Source organism: Microchirus variegatus, assembly GCF_963457635.1.
Source record: "Microchirus variegatus genome assembly, chromosome: 4".
Classification (NCBI taxonomy): domain Eukaryota; kingdom Metazoa; phylum Chordata; class Actinopteri; order Pleuronectiformes; family Soleidae; genus Microchirus; species Microchirus variegatus.
The window spans coordinates 32,453,272-32,470,442 of record NC_139805.1 but is presented as its reverse complement, the minus strand read 5'-3'; the positions used below and the strand labels follow the sequence as shown (position 1 = coordinate 32,470,442).

Here is a 17,171-nt window from a genome sequence, read left to right as displayed (position 1 = left end):
GTTCTCGCTGATTAAAGTAGAGTTTCCAAGCGCTCACTTTTGTGTCTCTACCCAGGAAACGTCCAAACTAGAGTGAATTAATGGTTTTTGAATAAAAACTGCCGTTTGAAACAACACAATGTAGGATTTTGACCTTCAAATAAGGTCTCAAAGATCATTTTAATAATACATCTACTTGCAACAGGGGTTAATGACACCCCCGTCAAAGCATTGCATTGGCACAGCCTCAGGTCGGTACCGCGATGACACAACAAAAAGAACTGCAAAATTTGACTTTATTTGCAAATTAGACGTCCTACTTCAGAATTAACTGGTGTTTTTGGCTTGTTAACAATTACATGTGCAAACTTAACAAATTAACAACATTTTACAACAGTTGTAATACCGTTTAATACCCCCCCTACTTTTGGATTTTGGATTGTTCTAGCCCTACTTCAATCCAGAACTGAAACAATTACTGAATGAATCGTCAACTATTTTGATAATCGATTAATACGCTTTTTCATGATTAAAACAAGATTTCTGATTGTTTTAACTTCTTAAATGGGAATATATTCTTCATTCTTTGCTCCATATAACAAAGAAATCACTGAAATTCAATCATTTTGGATTGTGGACCAACACTGGACCAAACGATTAATCGGCAGATTAATCTATTATGAAAATAATTGTTAGTTGCAGCTGTACTTAAGTCTATTTGCAACATGTGTGTTGTGAAACTGGGTTTGTTGAAGCCCTTCAACAAATGAGAGGGAGGGGAATATAAATGCAAAATACTTATCATGGCAGCTATAAACCGATTTGAACAGTGTTTAAAAATACATCCGTATGATTTTAAAAAGTGCGTTGTTGAAATGTCCAGGTCCGGCTCTACATGAAGGCCTGCAGTTTTCTGAGAATTTGCTTGGCTGCAGCAGGAGGTGAACGACCTCAGTGTTTCAAAAACAAATCTGCTGGTCCAAACCACAGCGAGAGAGGGGGGGGGGGGGAACTGTCTCTACAAGGCGACTTTACAGGCTGAATTAGGACACGGAAGAAATGTACCCACCTTCCCTCCGATGAGGGGGAGGATGTGCATCTTGCCGGTGTGGGCGTGTTTCACCGACGACACAATGAGGCAGGTGCCGCTCAGTGTGACCTGACGCTTCGACCAGCGGTTCACCGGCAGCGCCAGCTTCCCTTTGCGAACGTTGAACACGCCGGAGAGCTGCACGCGCTCAGAACCGCCCACGCTGCGAGGCTTACCTGCAGAGACAGAGAGGGAAGTTACTCGGGAGAACAGCAGACTTCTACATCATTTACAGCCACCAAATTCAAAGACTTTCCAGGACCAATTCCCTCAAATATAAGGACTGCATGTGCTGACGCAGCTTAAGAAGCAGCACGTTCTGCATCTGGACAAGTGATTATCCTCGGAGGGAGTGTGCAATTTTGCCCTTATAATCAACCCTCAAAATGTAGTGAGCTATGATGCGGGCTTAAAGCCAAGTGGAAGATGAAATTACCCATGATGCTTTGCAAAGTTAGCGAGCCGGCTGATTTTTTTCCAACAAAGATGGCGGCCACATCTGCCAAGGAACAATTTTGTTGTAATAAATTTTCCCAAATAATGTTACAATGTCGAAATGTGTTGGAATATGTTGGTTTGATATACATCCAAAAGACCGTTGAGCTTTGAACACTAAAAATAACTGACGATTTATGAAAGCAGCTTGCTAACTAGCTAACTAGCTGGCTTGCGGCTGTTTGCCGGTGCTTCGGGAGAGTATGCCCGTCATGTAGAGCTGCACGGTGGGCGGACACTCTCGGGGCACTCGGCAGGTAGCCGCTGGCTAGTTCTGCTACATCTGGGTAGTTTTGTCAGTGTTTTGGATGTGTGTACCAGCGTTCAAGCTAACAAATACCCTGGACTTGTCAGATTTTAATCACATGCACGTGATATAGCATTTACGAGACAACGCAACAGGCAACACAACAGCTGGATCCGCCGGCATTTTTCCTGAATGAAAATAGCAGCACGCTCCATGTGACGTAGGTTAGTTACGTTCACTGCGCTAATTTGCATATAGCAGTGTCCCAATCTCATAGGGAAGCCACTTCCCTCAACAAGGGGAATTTACAGTTGTGTGCACTCCAAATCAACTGGAAAATTTAAGGGGGAGAAATGGGACAGGGCCTCTATCATTTGCGCTCTCTTGCTTAACTTTACTCGCTCATTGTGCTGCGTGCAATCTCACACCAACCGGCAGTGAGAGAGAGACCGTGGAGTCCTGTGTCCACAACACCGCTAGTAATTATGACTCTTGATGACTCTTGATGAAGCTTGTTCTGTGTAGGACTAGTGTACATAGCAAGTGTACGAGCAATGCAGGGCATTTAACATCAACTTAACTTCTTAATTCAAGTACTTCCAACAACCCAAAAATCAATTTTGCAAACTTTCAAGGACCTGTAAGGACCCTGTGTTAGGTAAATTAATTAAAACGTAATGTTTATGCTACGTTATTTTGTTTAAAAGACAAAAATACGAACTATAAATTCAGCAAACTTGTCCCGACGCAGTGTTTTGGGAGTCACTGCTGTATACGATGTCGCCGAGCTCGCTGGCAAACCAGAGTATGCCGGTTATTGCTTTTTAAACGACAGAGATCCACACAGCACAGCAAAGCAAAGCTCTGTGGGTTTTTGTGAATCAGCTCTCACGCTGGGGCCTCTCTTTCAGAAAGTGAGAGCAGCAGGGAGAAAGAGAGATGTGTGGTTATGTAAGCGAACTGTAGCTAATAGCCCGAGGGCTGAGTGAGTGAACAAGTCACTCAGGCGTGAGTTGTTACATCGCTGGCACCACAAGCTACCACAGTTCATTTAAAGACACAGGCGGTGCTAGAGGGGGGGACGGAGGGCCGGGGCTGTGTTTGGATCCAACTATGACAACAGAACTGAATATTTTCTTTAAAAACCTGCTCCTTTCCTGCTCTGCTCATCACACACACACACGGCATAGAAAAGGTGAAACACGACACATGACGCAGAGTCAAGGCCTTCAATCAGATTAGCTTGTTATGCAACACAAAAGCATCACTTAGGTTGAGTGGAGATTATCGAGCATCCACTCCGGATCAAACCTATTCAAGTGTGTCCGCGTCAAAGAGCCTCAAATGTCAGGGTCAGAGTCAATGTCTCTTTTGTTAGATTTTAATCATATAATTCCAGATATTAAATCAACTATTTGTCAATTTTTAGTGACTTGTGCAGCCGCTTGCCTTTAAATAACGATAACATCATGAATAGTTTTGGATTCGGAGAGGAAATAAATACTTTCCGACCACATTGAAAAGCGATTTAACCAATGAATTTGTTTTTGAAGAAAATCTGATTAAGATTTCATACTTTACAACCATTTAAAATTACCATGGAAGGAAAAATAAGAGCACCCACTCAGTAACTGGGTAAGGAAATCAATTAGTGAATCTGAAATTCAGGTCATTTCAATGTTTTTAGTTATATCTGACATTTTATAAGCAGAATAATTAACCAAGAAGACAGTGATATTTGCAGGGCTAGTAAATCATTTTTTATGCCCATTAACGTAAGTAATGTTACCCCACATTTTAAGCAAATGTTTAAAATTTAATGGTGGTTTAATGGTCCTTTAGTCACTTCATTCAGCCAATATAAACATGTTGAGAAAGTAAATCTACACTTCTTTCAACAAAGTAATATTTACCAAGAAAAAAAAATCTTTGCAGCAACTTAACCCGTTCCTTCAAACGGTTTTCAACCTATAACCTATAAATCATAAAAATATAGTCGCATTATTACTTCCCAACGGTTGGTTTGACAGGCTTCAAACTTGGTAGGCGACTTACGAACGGTATCAGTGTGTGCAGTGCCAACTCTGACAGTGTTTGGATGAGAAACGCAAGAGATATCCATAGAAATGTGACAGATATGATCGCTGAAAAAGCCGCTTCCACTTCCTCACAAAAAACCCTGAAACGACACAAAAATAGAAAATGAAGTATATTATAATTTTCCAAACCTCAAGGTAATTTCTGTTTTTTTTTCCCCTGACCAACAGTCCAACATAGACATTTGATTACACAGTCTGAGAAGATGGAAACGGCAACAATGATTGAAACTATTCATCCATTATTAAAATAGTTGACCAGTTTTTCTCTGGGTCTAACTCAGCGTCAGCAGTTCTGTTTGTAACACTGCCATGATGCATAATTCCAGTGCTTTTATTTTTTTTTTGCTATTTATTTCCAGAATGTAGGATCTGCCCACATTAAATGCTCCTTTTCAGATCTCTGAACAGAGCACAGGGCACAAACGGGAACAGCGAGTCCTGAACATAGACAGAAACGTGACGCAAGCAAAACATCAACGCTGGAAGACAAAAACGAAAAAATGTGGGTTTCTTTGGAGTAGATCGGTTCTGGTCCTTTTCGAAAATAAACAGCAAAGTGGAATGTGTATTGTGCGAGTCCACCCTTCCCTGGGAGGAGCAGGGGAGACGTAGCGCGTTACACACATGCCCTCCTTCCTTCCTCTCAGCGTGGAACATCCTGTCTCTCTGCGAGTCATTTCCTGTCCGCGATACATTGCCGCATCTCGTCCTTCCTCGTCAGGTCTTGATGTTCCTGAAAGCAGGACTAGAAAAAATGGTTCCTGCCTTTTTTTATATAGTTAAGGCTGATTAATCAGTTAGTTCTTGGATAATCTGTCATTTGTGAATTTCATTTTAAGCTCTCTAATAATTCCCATGTTGATGTTTGTCTTTGTGATATGTGACAATAAACTGAATATCCGTGAGTTTGGACTGTAGACCGGACAAAGCGAGGACATCTTGCCACTTTTCCAGTATTTTCTGATGCAATGCAGACATAACAAAACAAATATAATTTGAAGATTAACCAAGAATGTAAATATGTGAAGTCTTTTATTCTGAGACTGTACCACAAACTTTCACTTAATCCAAACCAGCCTCTTAGTCCTGGACCATGATAGCATTCATTAGGAACAAACCTCGACTCTTATGGTTTTCTGGTTTCATATTAAGATATTAGTGGAAAAAAAATTTTCTTTGTAAGGCTTTATTCTATTTCAGCTCATGTTCCATAGACATGTTTCTCCATTATCTGGTTTCTTTTTGCTAGGTTTAAGGTCAAGCACTATGGAATTACATTTGTTTTTGACTTGTGCAACACAAATAACCTTTCTTTCCTTATGATGGATGGTTGATGCGTTCTGGACGTCACACGGTATTTAACCTTGCAAAGTAAAGCGGTGACCTCCGAGTGCTGCAGTCCCGGGATGAAAAGGAGTCTGCTGCTGCGACCGTCTCTGAGAGATCCAAAACACTGAGGAGGTGAAATCTGAGTTCTGCTAAAGGTTGATTTTCTTAGTGTCAGCACTGTGTGTGTACGTGTGTGTGTGTGTGTGTGTGTGTGTGTGTGTTAAAAAGAGAGAATGTGCATTTTGCTCTTAGTCATCCTCCTCTGGCTCGATCCTGAACATCAGCATTAACAACCAAGAGTCAGAGGTTTTTGTGGATAGTTTTACTTCTTCTCTTCCAAGTTCTCTTTCGTGCTTGAAATAAAAAAAAAAGGAATACCTCATCAAAAATCAAAAGGACTGCGAGTTAACTTTGCTTCCCCTTTTAAAGTCAAAAAGGCCCGTGTTTTCCAGTCGATGACGCTTAAATATTCCATTTCATGTCATGTCAGTGGAAAATCTTACAGTATCTCATCACACCACTTCTCTAGGAAGTTGCCCGTCACGAGGCACTTCCCCGTCACGCATATCAGCGTTAAAAGTACACGTTTTTAATAATAAATTAGCTAGAGCTGCAACTAACGATTATTTTCATAATCGATTGATCTGTCGATTATTTTCTCGATGAATCGTTTGGTCCGTAAAATGTCAGAAAATGTTAAAGTAGACACATTATACCCTATTATTTCTCCAATTTAACCAAGTTCGCCTGGTGTCCTAATGAACAGGTATGTGACATGCTTTGGTCAAAATACCATAAAGATGACGCACCACAACAGTTTAATCACGCTGCCAAAACAACCCTGTTCAGAACGCTCTGTTTAGTAATATCTCTATAGGTCCACCTTAAAAAAAAGTAAAACGAAACTTAAGGGACAGGAAATGACATCAGCCACAGAGGCTACTCGGAGCTAACAGCAGTTAGTATTTGGCAAAGTGATCATTTGCAGGCTCTAGCAGGCACATTGCCGTCGTATATAACATGTATCCACTGGACAGACAAATCCTCTGAGGCTGGAAGTTTGTGTAGAACTCTGTGCTGCGCTAACCCTAACCCTTTCGTATACAGTTGCCCTCGCCAGCACTCTCGCGTGTTTTACGGACAAAGCGGGGCTCCGCGACACAATAATTCCAGTAATTTAGCGCATTGTGACGTCCCGATGAGCGTGAAAGTCAACATCGCGCGTTTCTTCTCCAGAACTTAGAATCAGGAGGACCATAAAAACATGAGTGAGTCATCTTTTTTCGCCAAATGATAGGACCTCCAGAGGCCTACAAATATAAGGCTTTGAATGATTATAAAGTTGATTTTGCATAATATGCCCCCTTAAAATAAAATAAATCTGTGTTTGTCAAACCTGGAAATGACGACATTCTCGAATGTCTTCTTTTGTCCACAAACCAAAATTATTTAGTTTTAATGATTTCTTTATGGAGCAAAGAAACTAAGAAAATATTCACATTTAAGAAGTTTAAACAATCAGAAATCCTGTTCTAATAATGAAAAAAGCTTCAAACCAACGATCAAAATAGTAATCGATTAATAATCGATTAATCATTTCAACTCAAAAATTAGCCAGCTATTACAAATTAGGCTGCCCATATTTCTAAAAATCAGCATCGACTTCTGACAGCATCTCACCGCTGTGTGTAAATGTTAGTGTGCAGCAGTTAAAAGGGCCCCTGCTCTCAGCAGCGTAACTATATGTCATGTTTTGTTTCTCTGTCATGAGACTGTGGGAGCCAAAGAGCTGCAGGGGGGGTGGAGAGTGGAAGGGAAGGCGGGGAATTAACCAGGCAGCTCTCCGTGTGACAGTTTTCAGGGTGTGTTTGACACTTAGAAAAGGAAATGAGTGTCTTTGGTTTAAAAAAATGCTTCATAAACTTGATTGGATAGACCAATATTTTGCAATAAATGACAGAATCCAGATTGATTGTATATCCATTATCTAAACATCTTATCCTTTGGGGGTTGGAGGGGGAACTGGGGCCAATCCCTGGACAAATTAATCAATATTGAAAATAATGACTAGTTGGAGGCCGTCTTGAGTTAATGGTTTCTTTCGGGTGTGAAATAAATTTGACAAAATAAGGAAAAGACTCAGCTCCAAATCTTTAAAAAGGATCAGAAAGTGTGTTAATGGTCCAAAAATGTTATGTTATTATTATTACACCACTAGCTCCTGATCTTTATCCCGTCTCTTTGCTGAGGGTGTTAAAATAAGGTCACAAACAATATCCAGTTGTGTTAATCCCAGATCATGGCCTGGGTTTTTTTTTACATCCTCTTACACTGAAACAGGTTCAATAACAACAACAACAACAACGACACCATAATAGGAAGAGAACCTAAATCCATTGTGCCTCATATTTTTGCTCCGCAGTGTGTCAACAGATCACACCTGTCACCTCCAGATGTGTCTCCCTGCATCACTACACACACACACAGAGCTGTAAAGGGGAGTTTACAGGCAAAACACTGGGTATTGTCCCCCACAGGACAATCGCACACACTGGTTAAACAGTCCCACTGACCAAACACAATGACAGCGCTCACGCTACACTGAGAACGGACGAACAATGAATGAGCAGAGATGAAAATGGCATGGTGTAACTGGCGCCCAGGGGCAAAGACTCTGACAGCTCAATTTAGCACGCTTGATAAATCTTCCCAGGGTGCTTTATCAAGCGTGTTAAATCATACCTGCAGTCGTCTTTACTGCCTAAAAATAAAACATGACTCGAGTTTTGATACGTGTGCAACTCACCAAAGTAGAAACGGATCAGGCAGCCGATTTCTGGATTCATCCCCTCTTCCTGCACCCTCCAAGCATCCTCATAGCCCAGATTGGTGAGGTACTCGTTTAATATCTGCAGAGGCCTCTCCTCGTCTGCCAGCCGCCGCACAGCTCCACCGTGCAGCTGGACAAAAAGGGCTGGGGTCGGAGTAGAATTTATGGGCTCTGACCATACTCTGCTCCCCCCAGAGATCTCCGGGTCAGGCTGGACAGATGCTTGGCTGGTCAGGGGTCGAGACAGGGAGCTGCTGGGGCATTTGGAGGGAGGTTTGATTAATATTGGGGTATCTGTGTTATCCCCAGCGGCCGTCTCGGTGTCTTGATCTAGTCTTGTCACTTGGTTGGAGGGGTCAGAGGTGGTGGTGGTGGTCAGGTCTCCCTGCTGGTCCGCGGCACAGTCGCTGTTTGAGTGTGTTGGGGATGAGGCGAGGTCCACTTCATCAGAGGAGCTCTCAAAGGGGTCAGGGTCCTCTGTGGCACTGTCACAGTTTTGGCTCAAGACCGAGGAGTCGGTGTTCATGCCCAGGCCATCGCTGATCGAGTCTCGGTGCTCTGTGCTCCTGGATCCAGCTGTACTGAAGTCCTCACAGGTGCTGCTCTCCATATCTGAACCCGAGTAGACCCCATAACAGTCTGCACTCAGACTCAAGTCCACCCCAATGTCATTCAGGTAAACCTCAGATGAGGAGTTGCTTGTGCTTTTATCATCCAACAAGTTAGAGGAGAGTTTAGTGTCGAGATAATACTGTTTCATGAGTCCATTCTCGTCTACTTTGTGGTTTCTGACGTCCACACCAACAATCACACTGTTACTATCATCAGACTGACCATTACTGTATTTACAATTATCATTTACGTCAACTGAAGCAGCAGTTCTGCTGTTGATTCTCAGCACAGCCCCAGCTTTGCTCCCCTCCAGCTTCGAGGCTACCTCCCTGGCTGAGGTGTCCACTGTGCACAGAACGGGGCGTGGGTAGGAGGGCGTGAGCCAGTCGTGGACGTGAATGCAGCCCCGCCGGTACTCCGATCTCACCCATGACTTATCCGAGGCCTGGAGCTGCTTGGACTGCTTCTGCCGAAGGAAAGTCCTCCTGTCCAGGCTGAGGGTGCTCAGCGGCGAGGCGGAGGCGGCGGCGCCGGCAGCCTCCGCGGAAGACAGCGCGGCAGAGGCGCTGGTCGGCGGAGCCCCCAGCGACAAATTCCTCTTGTGTCTGTGTCGTCTCCTGCTGAGCAGAGAGTTGACAGAAGTGCTGCTGTTGGCCGATGTCAGACTGTAAATGTTGGCTGTTTTCACGGCGGGCATGTTGGGGTTTTTGGCCGCACCGCCGCTGGCGTTGGCAACTTGATTTTGATAAATACCGTTCCTGATCGCAATCTGAAGAAGGGAGGTGGCCGCGATTCCCTTCCCGAAGAGTTTCGCCTCTGCGCCTCCCCCGTCATCCTCCCCGATGGAGGGTCTCTTTCCAGCGGAAAGCGGCGTTAATCCACTGGGCTTCATATAGTTACTGTCACTGACACAGTCCGGTAAACCATGTGGCGCTGACGGCGTCGAGACTCCGCCAGTCCCGTTTTCCTTCACACTTTCCATCGTCCCGTTAGCAAGCGGCGGCGGCGGCGGCGTCACGGAGTTAGCAACAGCCCGCAGGTGGTGAACGCTAGCCCCGCGTTAGCTCGCAGCCTGTTAGCCTCGCTCGAACTATCACTGGCTACAGTTTCACCGACACGCTAGCTTAGCATGCTAAAGTGCTGCGCAGTTCGCCAGAAAAAGAGTTACTCCGCTACATCATTCCGTCCGGTAACGCACCCGTTAGCTCTCCGACAGGACCGGACCGGCTGGCCGACATGAGAAAAAGGCGTTTCCAGCTGCTCTCCGTGGAGGCTGCCACGAGAAGGCGCGACAGCTACTGTACAAACCCACAGCAGCAGTTATGGTCAGCAGTGCACGGTGGACAGGGCGGGGTCTCATTGGATATGAATTATGAGGCGTTTAGGTGTCAGCACAGTGCTCGGAATTATCTGCATTGTGTGTGTGTGTGTGTTGTCAGCGTTCTGAAACAAACCGCGTTGCGTTTAAAAACGTACAAATCCTCGAGTTATTTTAGATATTTACGTGTCTTCGGTCCTTACAACAATGCAAATACTCATATTGTTTAAAGTAAGGGAGTCAACGCCGCATCAGGCTTCTTTTTTAACGTTCAAAATACCAATATACGGTGTGTTTATGCAGAATGTATCGTTTATATCCTTTTTGAGTTATCCTTTACGAGGTATGTGAATCTAACACGGACTGTAGTTTATTACTTTGTCATCAATCCAAATAATAATAATAATAATTATAATAATAATAGTAATAAAGTGTTTCCCCGTTTTCATTTTCTCATTCTACACTCATTTTTAACTGTAAATTATGAAAAGGTCCGCAGTTTCGTGTGGAATTCTGCAGTTGTTTTGAAACACGTCTTCTACTGCCATCTAGTGGTGTACAGAAAAACTACATCACTGGAGTTACCAGCAAATTCCTCAAGTATGATTTAACCCTCATTAATAGTATATTATATTATATTATGTAATGTTATGTTATATTTTATTATATTACATTATATTATATTATATTATATTATAGGTAGGTAGGTAGGTAGGTAGGTAGGAAGGCAGTTAGTTTGGTAGGTAAGTTGTAAGAAGGCAGTCAGGTAGGTAAGTAGGTAGGGAGCTAGTTTGGTAGGTAGATAGGAAGGAAGGATGCCTAGGTAGGTAGGCAGTTAGGTTGGTTGGTCGGTAGGTAAGTAGTTAAGAAGGCAGTTACCAAGCTAGTTTTGTAGGTAGGTAGGTAGGAAGGAAGGAAGGAAGGAAGGAAGGAAGGAAGGAAGGAAGGAAGGAAGGAAGGAAGCCACTAGGTAGGAAGGAAGCCACTAGGTAGGTAGTAAGCTAGTTTGGTAGGTAGGTATGAAGCTAGTTTGGTAGGGAAGTAGGTAGGTAGGAAGGAAGGAAGGAAGGAAGCCTCTAGGTAGGTAGCCAGATTGGTCGGTCGGTAGGTAAGTAGTTAACAAGGCAGTTACCAAGCTAGTTTGGTAGGTAAGTAAGTAGGAAGGAAGGAAGGAAGGAAGGAAGGAAGGAAGGAAGGAAGGAAGCCGGTAGGTAGGTAGGCAGTTAGTTTGGTAGGTGTCGTAAGAAGGCAGTTAGGTAGGTAAGTAGGTAGGGAGCTAGTTTGGTAGGTAGGTAGGTAGGTAGGTAGGTAGGTAGGTAGGTAGGTAGGTAGGTAGGTAGGTAGGTAGGTAGGTAGGTAGGTAGGAAGGAAGGAAGGAAGGAAGGAAGGAAGGAAGGAAGGAAGGAAGAAAGCCACTAGGTAGGTAGGCAGTTAGTTTGGTTGGTCGGTTAAGAAGGCAGTTACCAAGCTGGTAGGTAGGTAGGTAGGTAGGTAGGTAGGTAGGTAGGTAGGTAGGTAGGTAGGTAGGTAGGTAGGTAGGTAGGTAGGAAGGAAGGAAGGAAGGAAGCCAGTAGGTAGGTAGGTAGGAAGCAAGTTTGGCAGTTAGGTAGGAAGCTAGTTTGGTAGGTAAGTAAGTAGGTAGTTAGGTAGTTAGTTAGTTAGGTAGGAAGCCACTAAGTAGGTTAGGTTGGCTGGTCGGTAGGTAAGTAGGTAAGAAGGTAGTTACCAATAATATCACAATACAACAATTCTGTGATAATCAATATCTTGCAAGACAATCATATAGAGATACATCACAATATCTACATCACATTGCATGAGGAAGGATGACGATATAGCACCAAATCGATATTTTGACCCACACCTAATAGAGAGAGATATAGAATGATGTATTTTATTAATCCGACCCAAAAAAAACTGGGAAATGATTGTGTTACAGCAGCACGATTTCAAGCACTTTACAACTCATAAAATAAAAAATGGTTCAAATCAACAATAATGAATAGTGGTTGTTGAATAATTATATTATTATTATATATTATAAGAGAATAAATCCTGAGCAGAAAGTGTCCCAACTTTTCTGGTATTGTAGTTTGTGATTTCTTCTTTTTTTTGTGTCTCTTATCAGATCAGCGTCTGTGACATAAAAACGTGTCTCTGTGTGTGTCTCTCCCTGTTTAAATAAACCTGATAAAAAAAGAAAAATCATTGCCCATATGTCGCCTCAGTGCAAACTACTGTGAATGTGAGCGGTGTCAGAAGTGTCTCAGTCCCTTATCGCCTGGCCTTATCCACACAAACAGTCAGTCCCACAGAGGGCAAAGTGCAAACTGTGACAGTGTGGCTTTATCATGCTCCCTCCCTCTTCCTCCTCCTCCTCCTCCTCCATGTCAAGTCTCCACCTCGTTTTTTAATAACCAGTCGCACAGAGACTTTCACTCATCAGGCTCCACGGTTGCTGTGATTTTCACTGCAGCTACAGCAACATTCAGGTAAGAACTTTTCCTTTTAAATTATGTGACATGAAATGAAGGAGGAGATGACAAATCTGCCTGTCTTTGCAACACGGTGACTGTAAACTGCACAGATTACACGTTTGTTTGTTTGTTTTTTTTAAATCCTCATTGAACTTTACTTCCTTGCCACTGCTGATCCAAATTCCACCACTAAATGATCACGTGATGGATGATGCATTTTGGGGGTGAGTGGGGACTGAGATTAGGAGGTAATTTAATCCCGACTGAATTGATAATTAACTGGTGTGATAAAGAGGAGCAGATTGATTTGATTTGGAGAAAACGAATGAAAATGAAATTACCTCTCTCTGCTGCTCCCGAGTTTAATTCAATAACTTCAAATAAGGTTTTTGTAATCTGATAAAGAGGCTCAGTGGGGATTAAAATGAGCTAAAGTGGTATTATTTTGCTGCGCTAATAACACACCAAAAAGAAGCACTAACTGAATAGGAATAAAATAAAATAAATAATTATAGGATATTTGAGAATGACAAGGGAAAAACAGTAGCTTGACTCGTGTCACGTGTTCGTGTCAATTTCAGTTCTGGTCTTTTTTGCACAAACACTTTGGCTGTTGAATCAGCCGCAGAATTAACCACAAAACACACAATACAATATGTTCCCGCTGCGTTTAAGATGACAAATGATGTTTGTGTCCACGCTGAGGGGAAAAAGACATAAACAATGGAGGATAATCTGCAGTGGAATGCCTCTCAAATGCCTTTCAAAGTGGGAAATAGAGACGGACTAAAATTAAATGTGGCTATAGTTTCAGTTTCAAGGCCTTGGTGAATCATGTATATGTACAGTATATATATATGTGTGTGTGTGTGTGTGTGTGTGTGTGTGTGTGTGTGTGTGTGTGTGTGTGTGTGTGTGCACTCGCTCACTTCCGTTTGTTTTGGTAACTCAGGCGGAGCGACGACGAATTTAGCATCGGGAAAAAATGCTGGAAAAACAGAGCAGCGATACATAATTGGAGAGCAGTCGGCGCAACTTATATATAGTTTGGTTGAAAAACCGAAGTGCAGTGTTTCAGTCGGGGAGACGTACATTAAAAAAAAACTAGAAAAATAGAAACGTGCCACCGTGTAGACCCATATAGAGAGATTATTCTGTATCTATAATATAATATATACCACGCTGTGCCCACGTAGACCGCGAGGCCTGGTGACGGAGGAGAATGCCTGGGTTCGGTCGTCTGAACTTTGCTTTGTCGACAATGAACTTAGGCGGGAAACTGGTGAGGGGTCAGATATTTGTCACCAGTGAGTCATACATATATATATATATATATATACATATATATATGCACTCTGACACAGTTTAGCTCTTCCTCTTTTTCGCCCACAACTGAAAGAAAGTGGTGACAATCAAAGATAAGAGTGGATTTCCCATCGTCTGAAGATGAATATCGTTATAAGGGACAAACATAGCGGACGTAATCCTCCAGTTTTGTCGGTTGAAGCCAGCCAGGAAACAAAATCAGACCTTTTAGTCCAGGTTCCACTGGATCCAGAAGATCCCTGGTTTACTTCTGTGCACGTGCGGGGTCAGGGTCCCTGTAATATCCCACTTCACCATCAGGTGGCGGTACAAAAAAGAAGAAGCCCAAATCGGTTACAATCACAATTCAATTCTTCAGTAAATGAGAATTTAATTTGTGGCGGGATTCCAAAATGATCACAAAAAACAATCTTCGAGAGGACAAAATGTCTCAAAAACTACATTTAATGTAGATTTGATGAATAATCAAATAGAAAATAAGACAATAAGACGTAAACAGAAAAAAATATAGTATTTTCAATGGTTTTAATGACACTTTTAACATGAATTCAATAGTTTAGCTGTGTGACGAGCTGTCACTTGTCATTATTCTGTGTCATACATGATCACGTTAGCGTTCCACCACGTTAACCACATGTACAGTGGTGACATGGTGATGCTGTGATATGAATGAATGACTGAGATTGAAAACAGGAAGTCGTGGAGTGTTTCGGTGTGCGTGCTGCTGCAGTTCCCAGCAGGTTATTTCCGTGCGTTGCTCTGGCGAGCACTGGTCATATCACTGTTTACCCTCCTGTGGTCACATGGTCAGGGTGAAGGCGAGGTTAACCACCGCTCTGTGTGTGCGTGTGTGTGTGTGTGTGTGTGTGTGTGTGTGTGTGTGTGTGTGTGTTGGTGCGTGTCTTCCCACAGACATGCACCAACATGCGTGTAATTGCTCTGGTCCATATGTTAGCATACGGCACAGCTAGCACTGAATTCGCCGCTCCGTGGCTCACGCAGGAATGTGGAAGGAAATTCTTCGACATCTGAAATCAGATTCTGAAGGAGGAAGAAAAATAAAAAAAATTTAATTCACACAGCTTAAAGGTTTTCTCTGTGTTCAAACAAAAACAGCATTTACAGACACATTTCATGGCCCCCTTTTTAAGGTCAGAATAACAGGCACCTCACTCTATTAGAGCTCTATAATAAGACTCTCCTTTGGGTTGCCAGGTTGTGGAAATTCCCTCTGCTCTGGCCTGTTGGCCCAAAGAGTCCATTGGAGAGGTGTTTCATATTATTTAAAGAACTAAAAGGACACAACATGTAGTGTTGTAGCTGGTGGAGGAGTTTACCCAACCTGGCAACCTAAAGGTTCTAATTAATTGTGGATAAACAAAGCACCAGCGCTTGATGTATAATTGCTTAAACGCTTTAATAAACCCATTAATTATTGCTTAAAACCTGTTCCATTTATTAATTAAACTAAATAAGCGACTGCAAAACACCTCAGTGACTTGAAAAAGATAAAATATGTGGCAAAACAGCATAATAATGAAATTCTGAAGTGCGAAAAATAATTAGGGCCGCCATTTTGAGTCATGTGTTTCTAGCAGCCTGAATTGACAAAAAAAATATTAGCTAGTGTGCAGTTTAAAGTGTAATCGTACTTCACAAACAATGATGATGACATCACAAAGGCCACCGTAGTTTCTTGACACTGTGGGGAAATATTGTTGCTAAGTAAAGCTATGTTTTTAGCTTAATTGTCTGTCTCTTAAACGCTGGGGGGAAAAAGCTATCATCTTGCTAGTATTAGGTAGTTTCTGGATTAGCTGGTCGCTAGTTAGTGCATCGAGCGCCGTTTCTTTAAAGTCTTGAGCCACTCCCCCACAAACGTTAAAATATAAAGTTCTTGAAGCTGACAGAGTATAAGCTGGCCTGAATTTTAAAATGCTGTACTTATTCTTCAGTATATTAGCTCTGTTTTTCATTTCCTGTAGTATTAGATGGGGCTAGTGGGAACATAGCCCCCAGGCTAGCTTGTGCATAACTGCAACTTCACATACGCTGAGTAAGGATTCCAAGAAGGCTGTTTCTTTTTACTGTTAAAAGCATGTTTTTCGTATTTGTTTCACTGTAAATCAGTTGTAAACATAGTATTGTCTCATTTTTAATGAGTAAACGTGTTGCTAAACTGTTTGTTTGGGTTTAACAACGATTAGCCTGTTGGAACACAACCCGTACACAGAGGCGATTCTAGAGTCTCTAGGGGCTGTAGGCAAAAATTCCCAGGGGGCCCTTCCTTCCAACCAGTGTTCATCACCATTACGTTACAAATAATCTGACACCAACGAAAAATGTATGACTTCAAAATAAAAAAAAATTTCAGAATGAATGAAATAACATGGAAAAACCTTGCAATTAAAAAGTATGTGAAAATATAAATGTAAAGAACAATAAAATACTGTTAATAACTTTTAAAAAACTATATAAACGTCGTAAAAAAATACATTACACTGTAAAGAACCCACATTTTAAAACAATATAAATATATAGAACAATAAAATACTGTCAATAACTGAAAAAAACATATATAAACTGAGTAAAAAAGATATGCATTACACTGTAAATAATCCTCTTCATTTTCCAGAATGATAACTTCACTGAGGTGGGGTCCTTTAGGGAGGTTTCCTACTGAGATGTCATTGCAAATTGCCCATTGCTTTTTAAGGGGGACTGGGATGCGACAGCCCTCGGGCTCCAAGTGTCGGGGGCCCCCTATCGGCTCGGGGCCCCAAGCAGTTGCCTGTTCACAAGCTGCGCCTCTGCCCGTACAGACTCTTCTTTGTCGTTCTCCTGACTGATTGGACTATTGACTTACACTGCCCCCCATGATTTCCAGTGGTATTGGCTGTTTTGGACGAAATGAACGATTCATTAGAATCTGATCCTTTAAAGGCAATGATTTAGTTTCCTTGTCAGATTCTTTGTTTCAGTGGGTTTGTGCTGAAAACACACGAGGCTGTGCTTTTTTAAAATCTTCTCTGACTCACCATCATCATCTTCATCATCACGTCTTCTCTGGTCATGAGATGAGTGAGATCTTCCAGTTTTGTTTTTTTGTTGTTGGCCTCGATCCCAACATCCAGTGAAAGGATTTAAGGATTAAATGAGGTTTTGACCGCATTTGAACCCAACTATTGCCGTCTGGGACAAACCAGTTCCAGTTCCAACTTCATATATAAATACGCTGGAAAAACATCTGCTGACCAGGGTTAACAGTTCTCCTCTCTCTCTCACTTCCTTAAATGTTCACGGTCACACCCTGTATTTCACTTCTTACGACTCTGTAGGCGTCCATGTGACCGACTGCAGAGATCAGCC

The 17,171-nt window shown here is 42.4% G+C and overlaps 1 protein-coding gene across 1 annotated transcript in view; it reads right to left on the bottom strand.

Moving 5' to 3' along the window:
• LOC310925959 (PH domain leucine-rich repeat protein phosphatase 1-like) overlaps nt 1–9,891 on the bottom strand; it is a 26,668-nt gene extending 16,777 nt beyond the window's left edge. Inside the window, exons 1-2 of the mRNA XM_083888041.1 lie at nt 8,046–9,891; nt 1,049–1,245 (exon numbers count right to left, since the gene is read on the bottom strand). Coding sequence (XP_083744167.1) covers nt 1,049–1,245; nt 8,046–9,663 — 1,815 coding nt within the window. The 5' untranslated portion in view covers nt 9,664–9,891. The remainder of the gene's footprint in view (nt 1–1,048; nt 1,246–8,045) is intronic.
• Between the last annotated feature and the right edge of the window lie 7,280 nt (nt 9,892–17,171).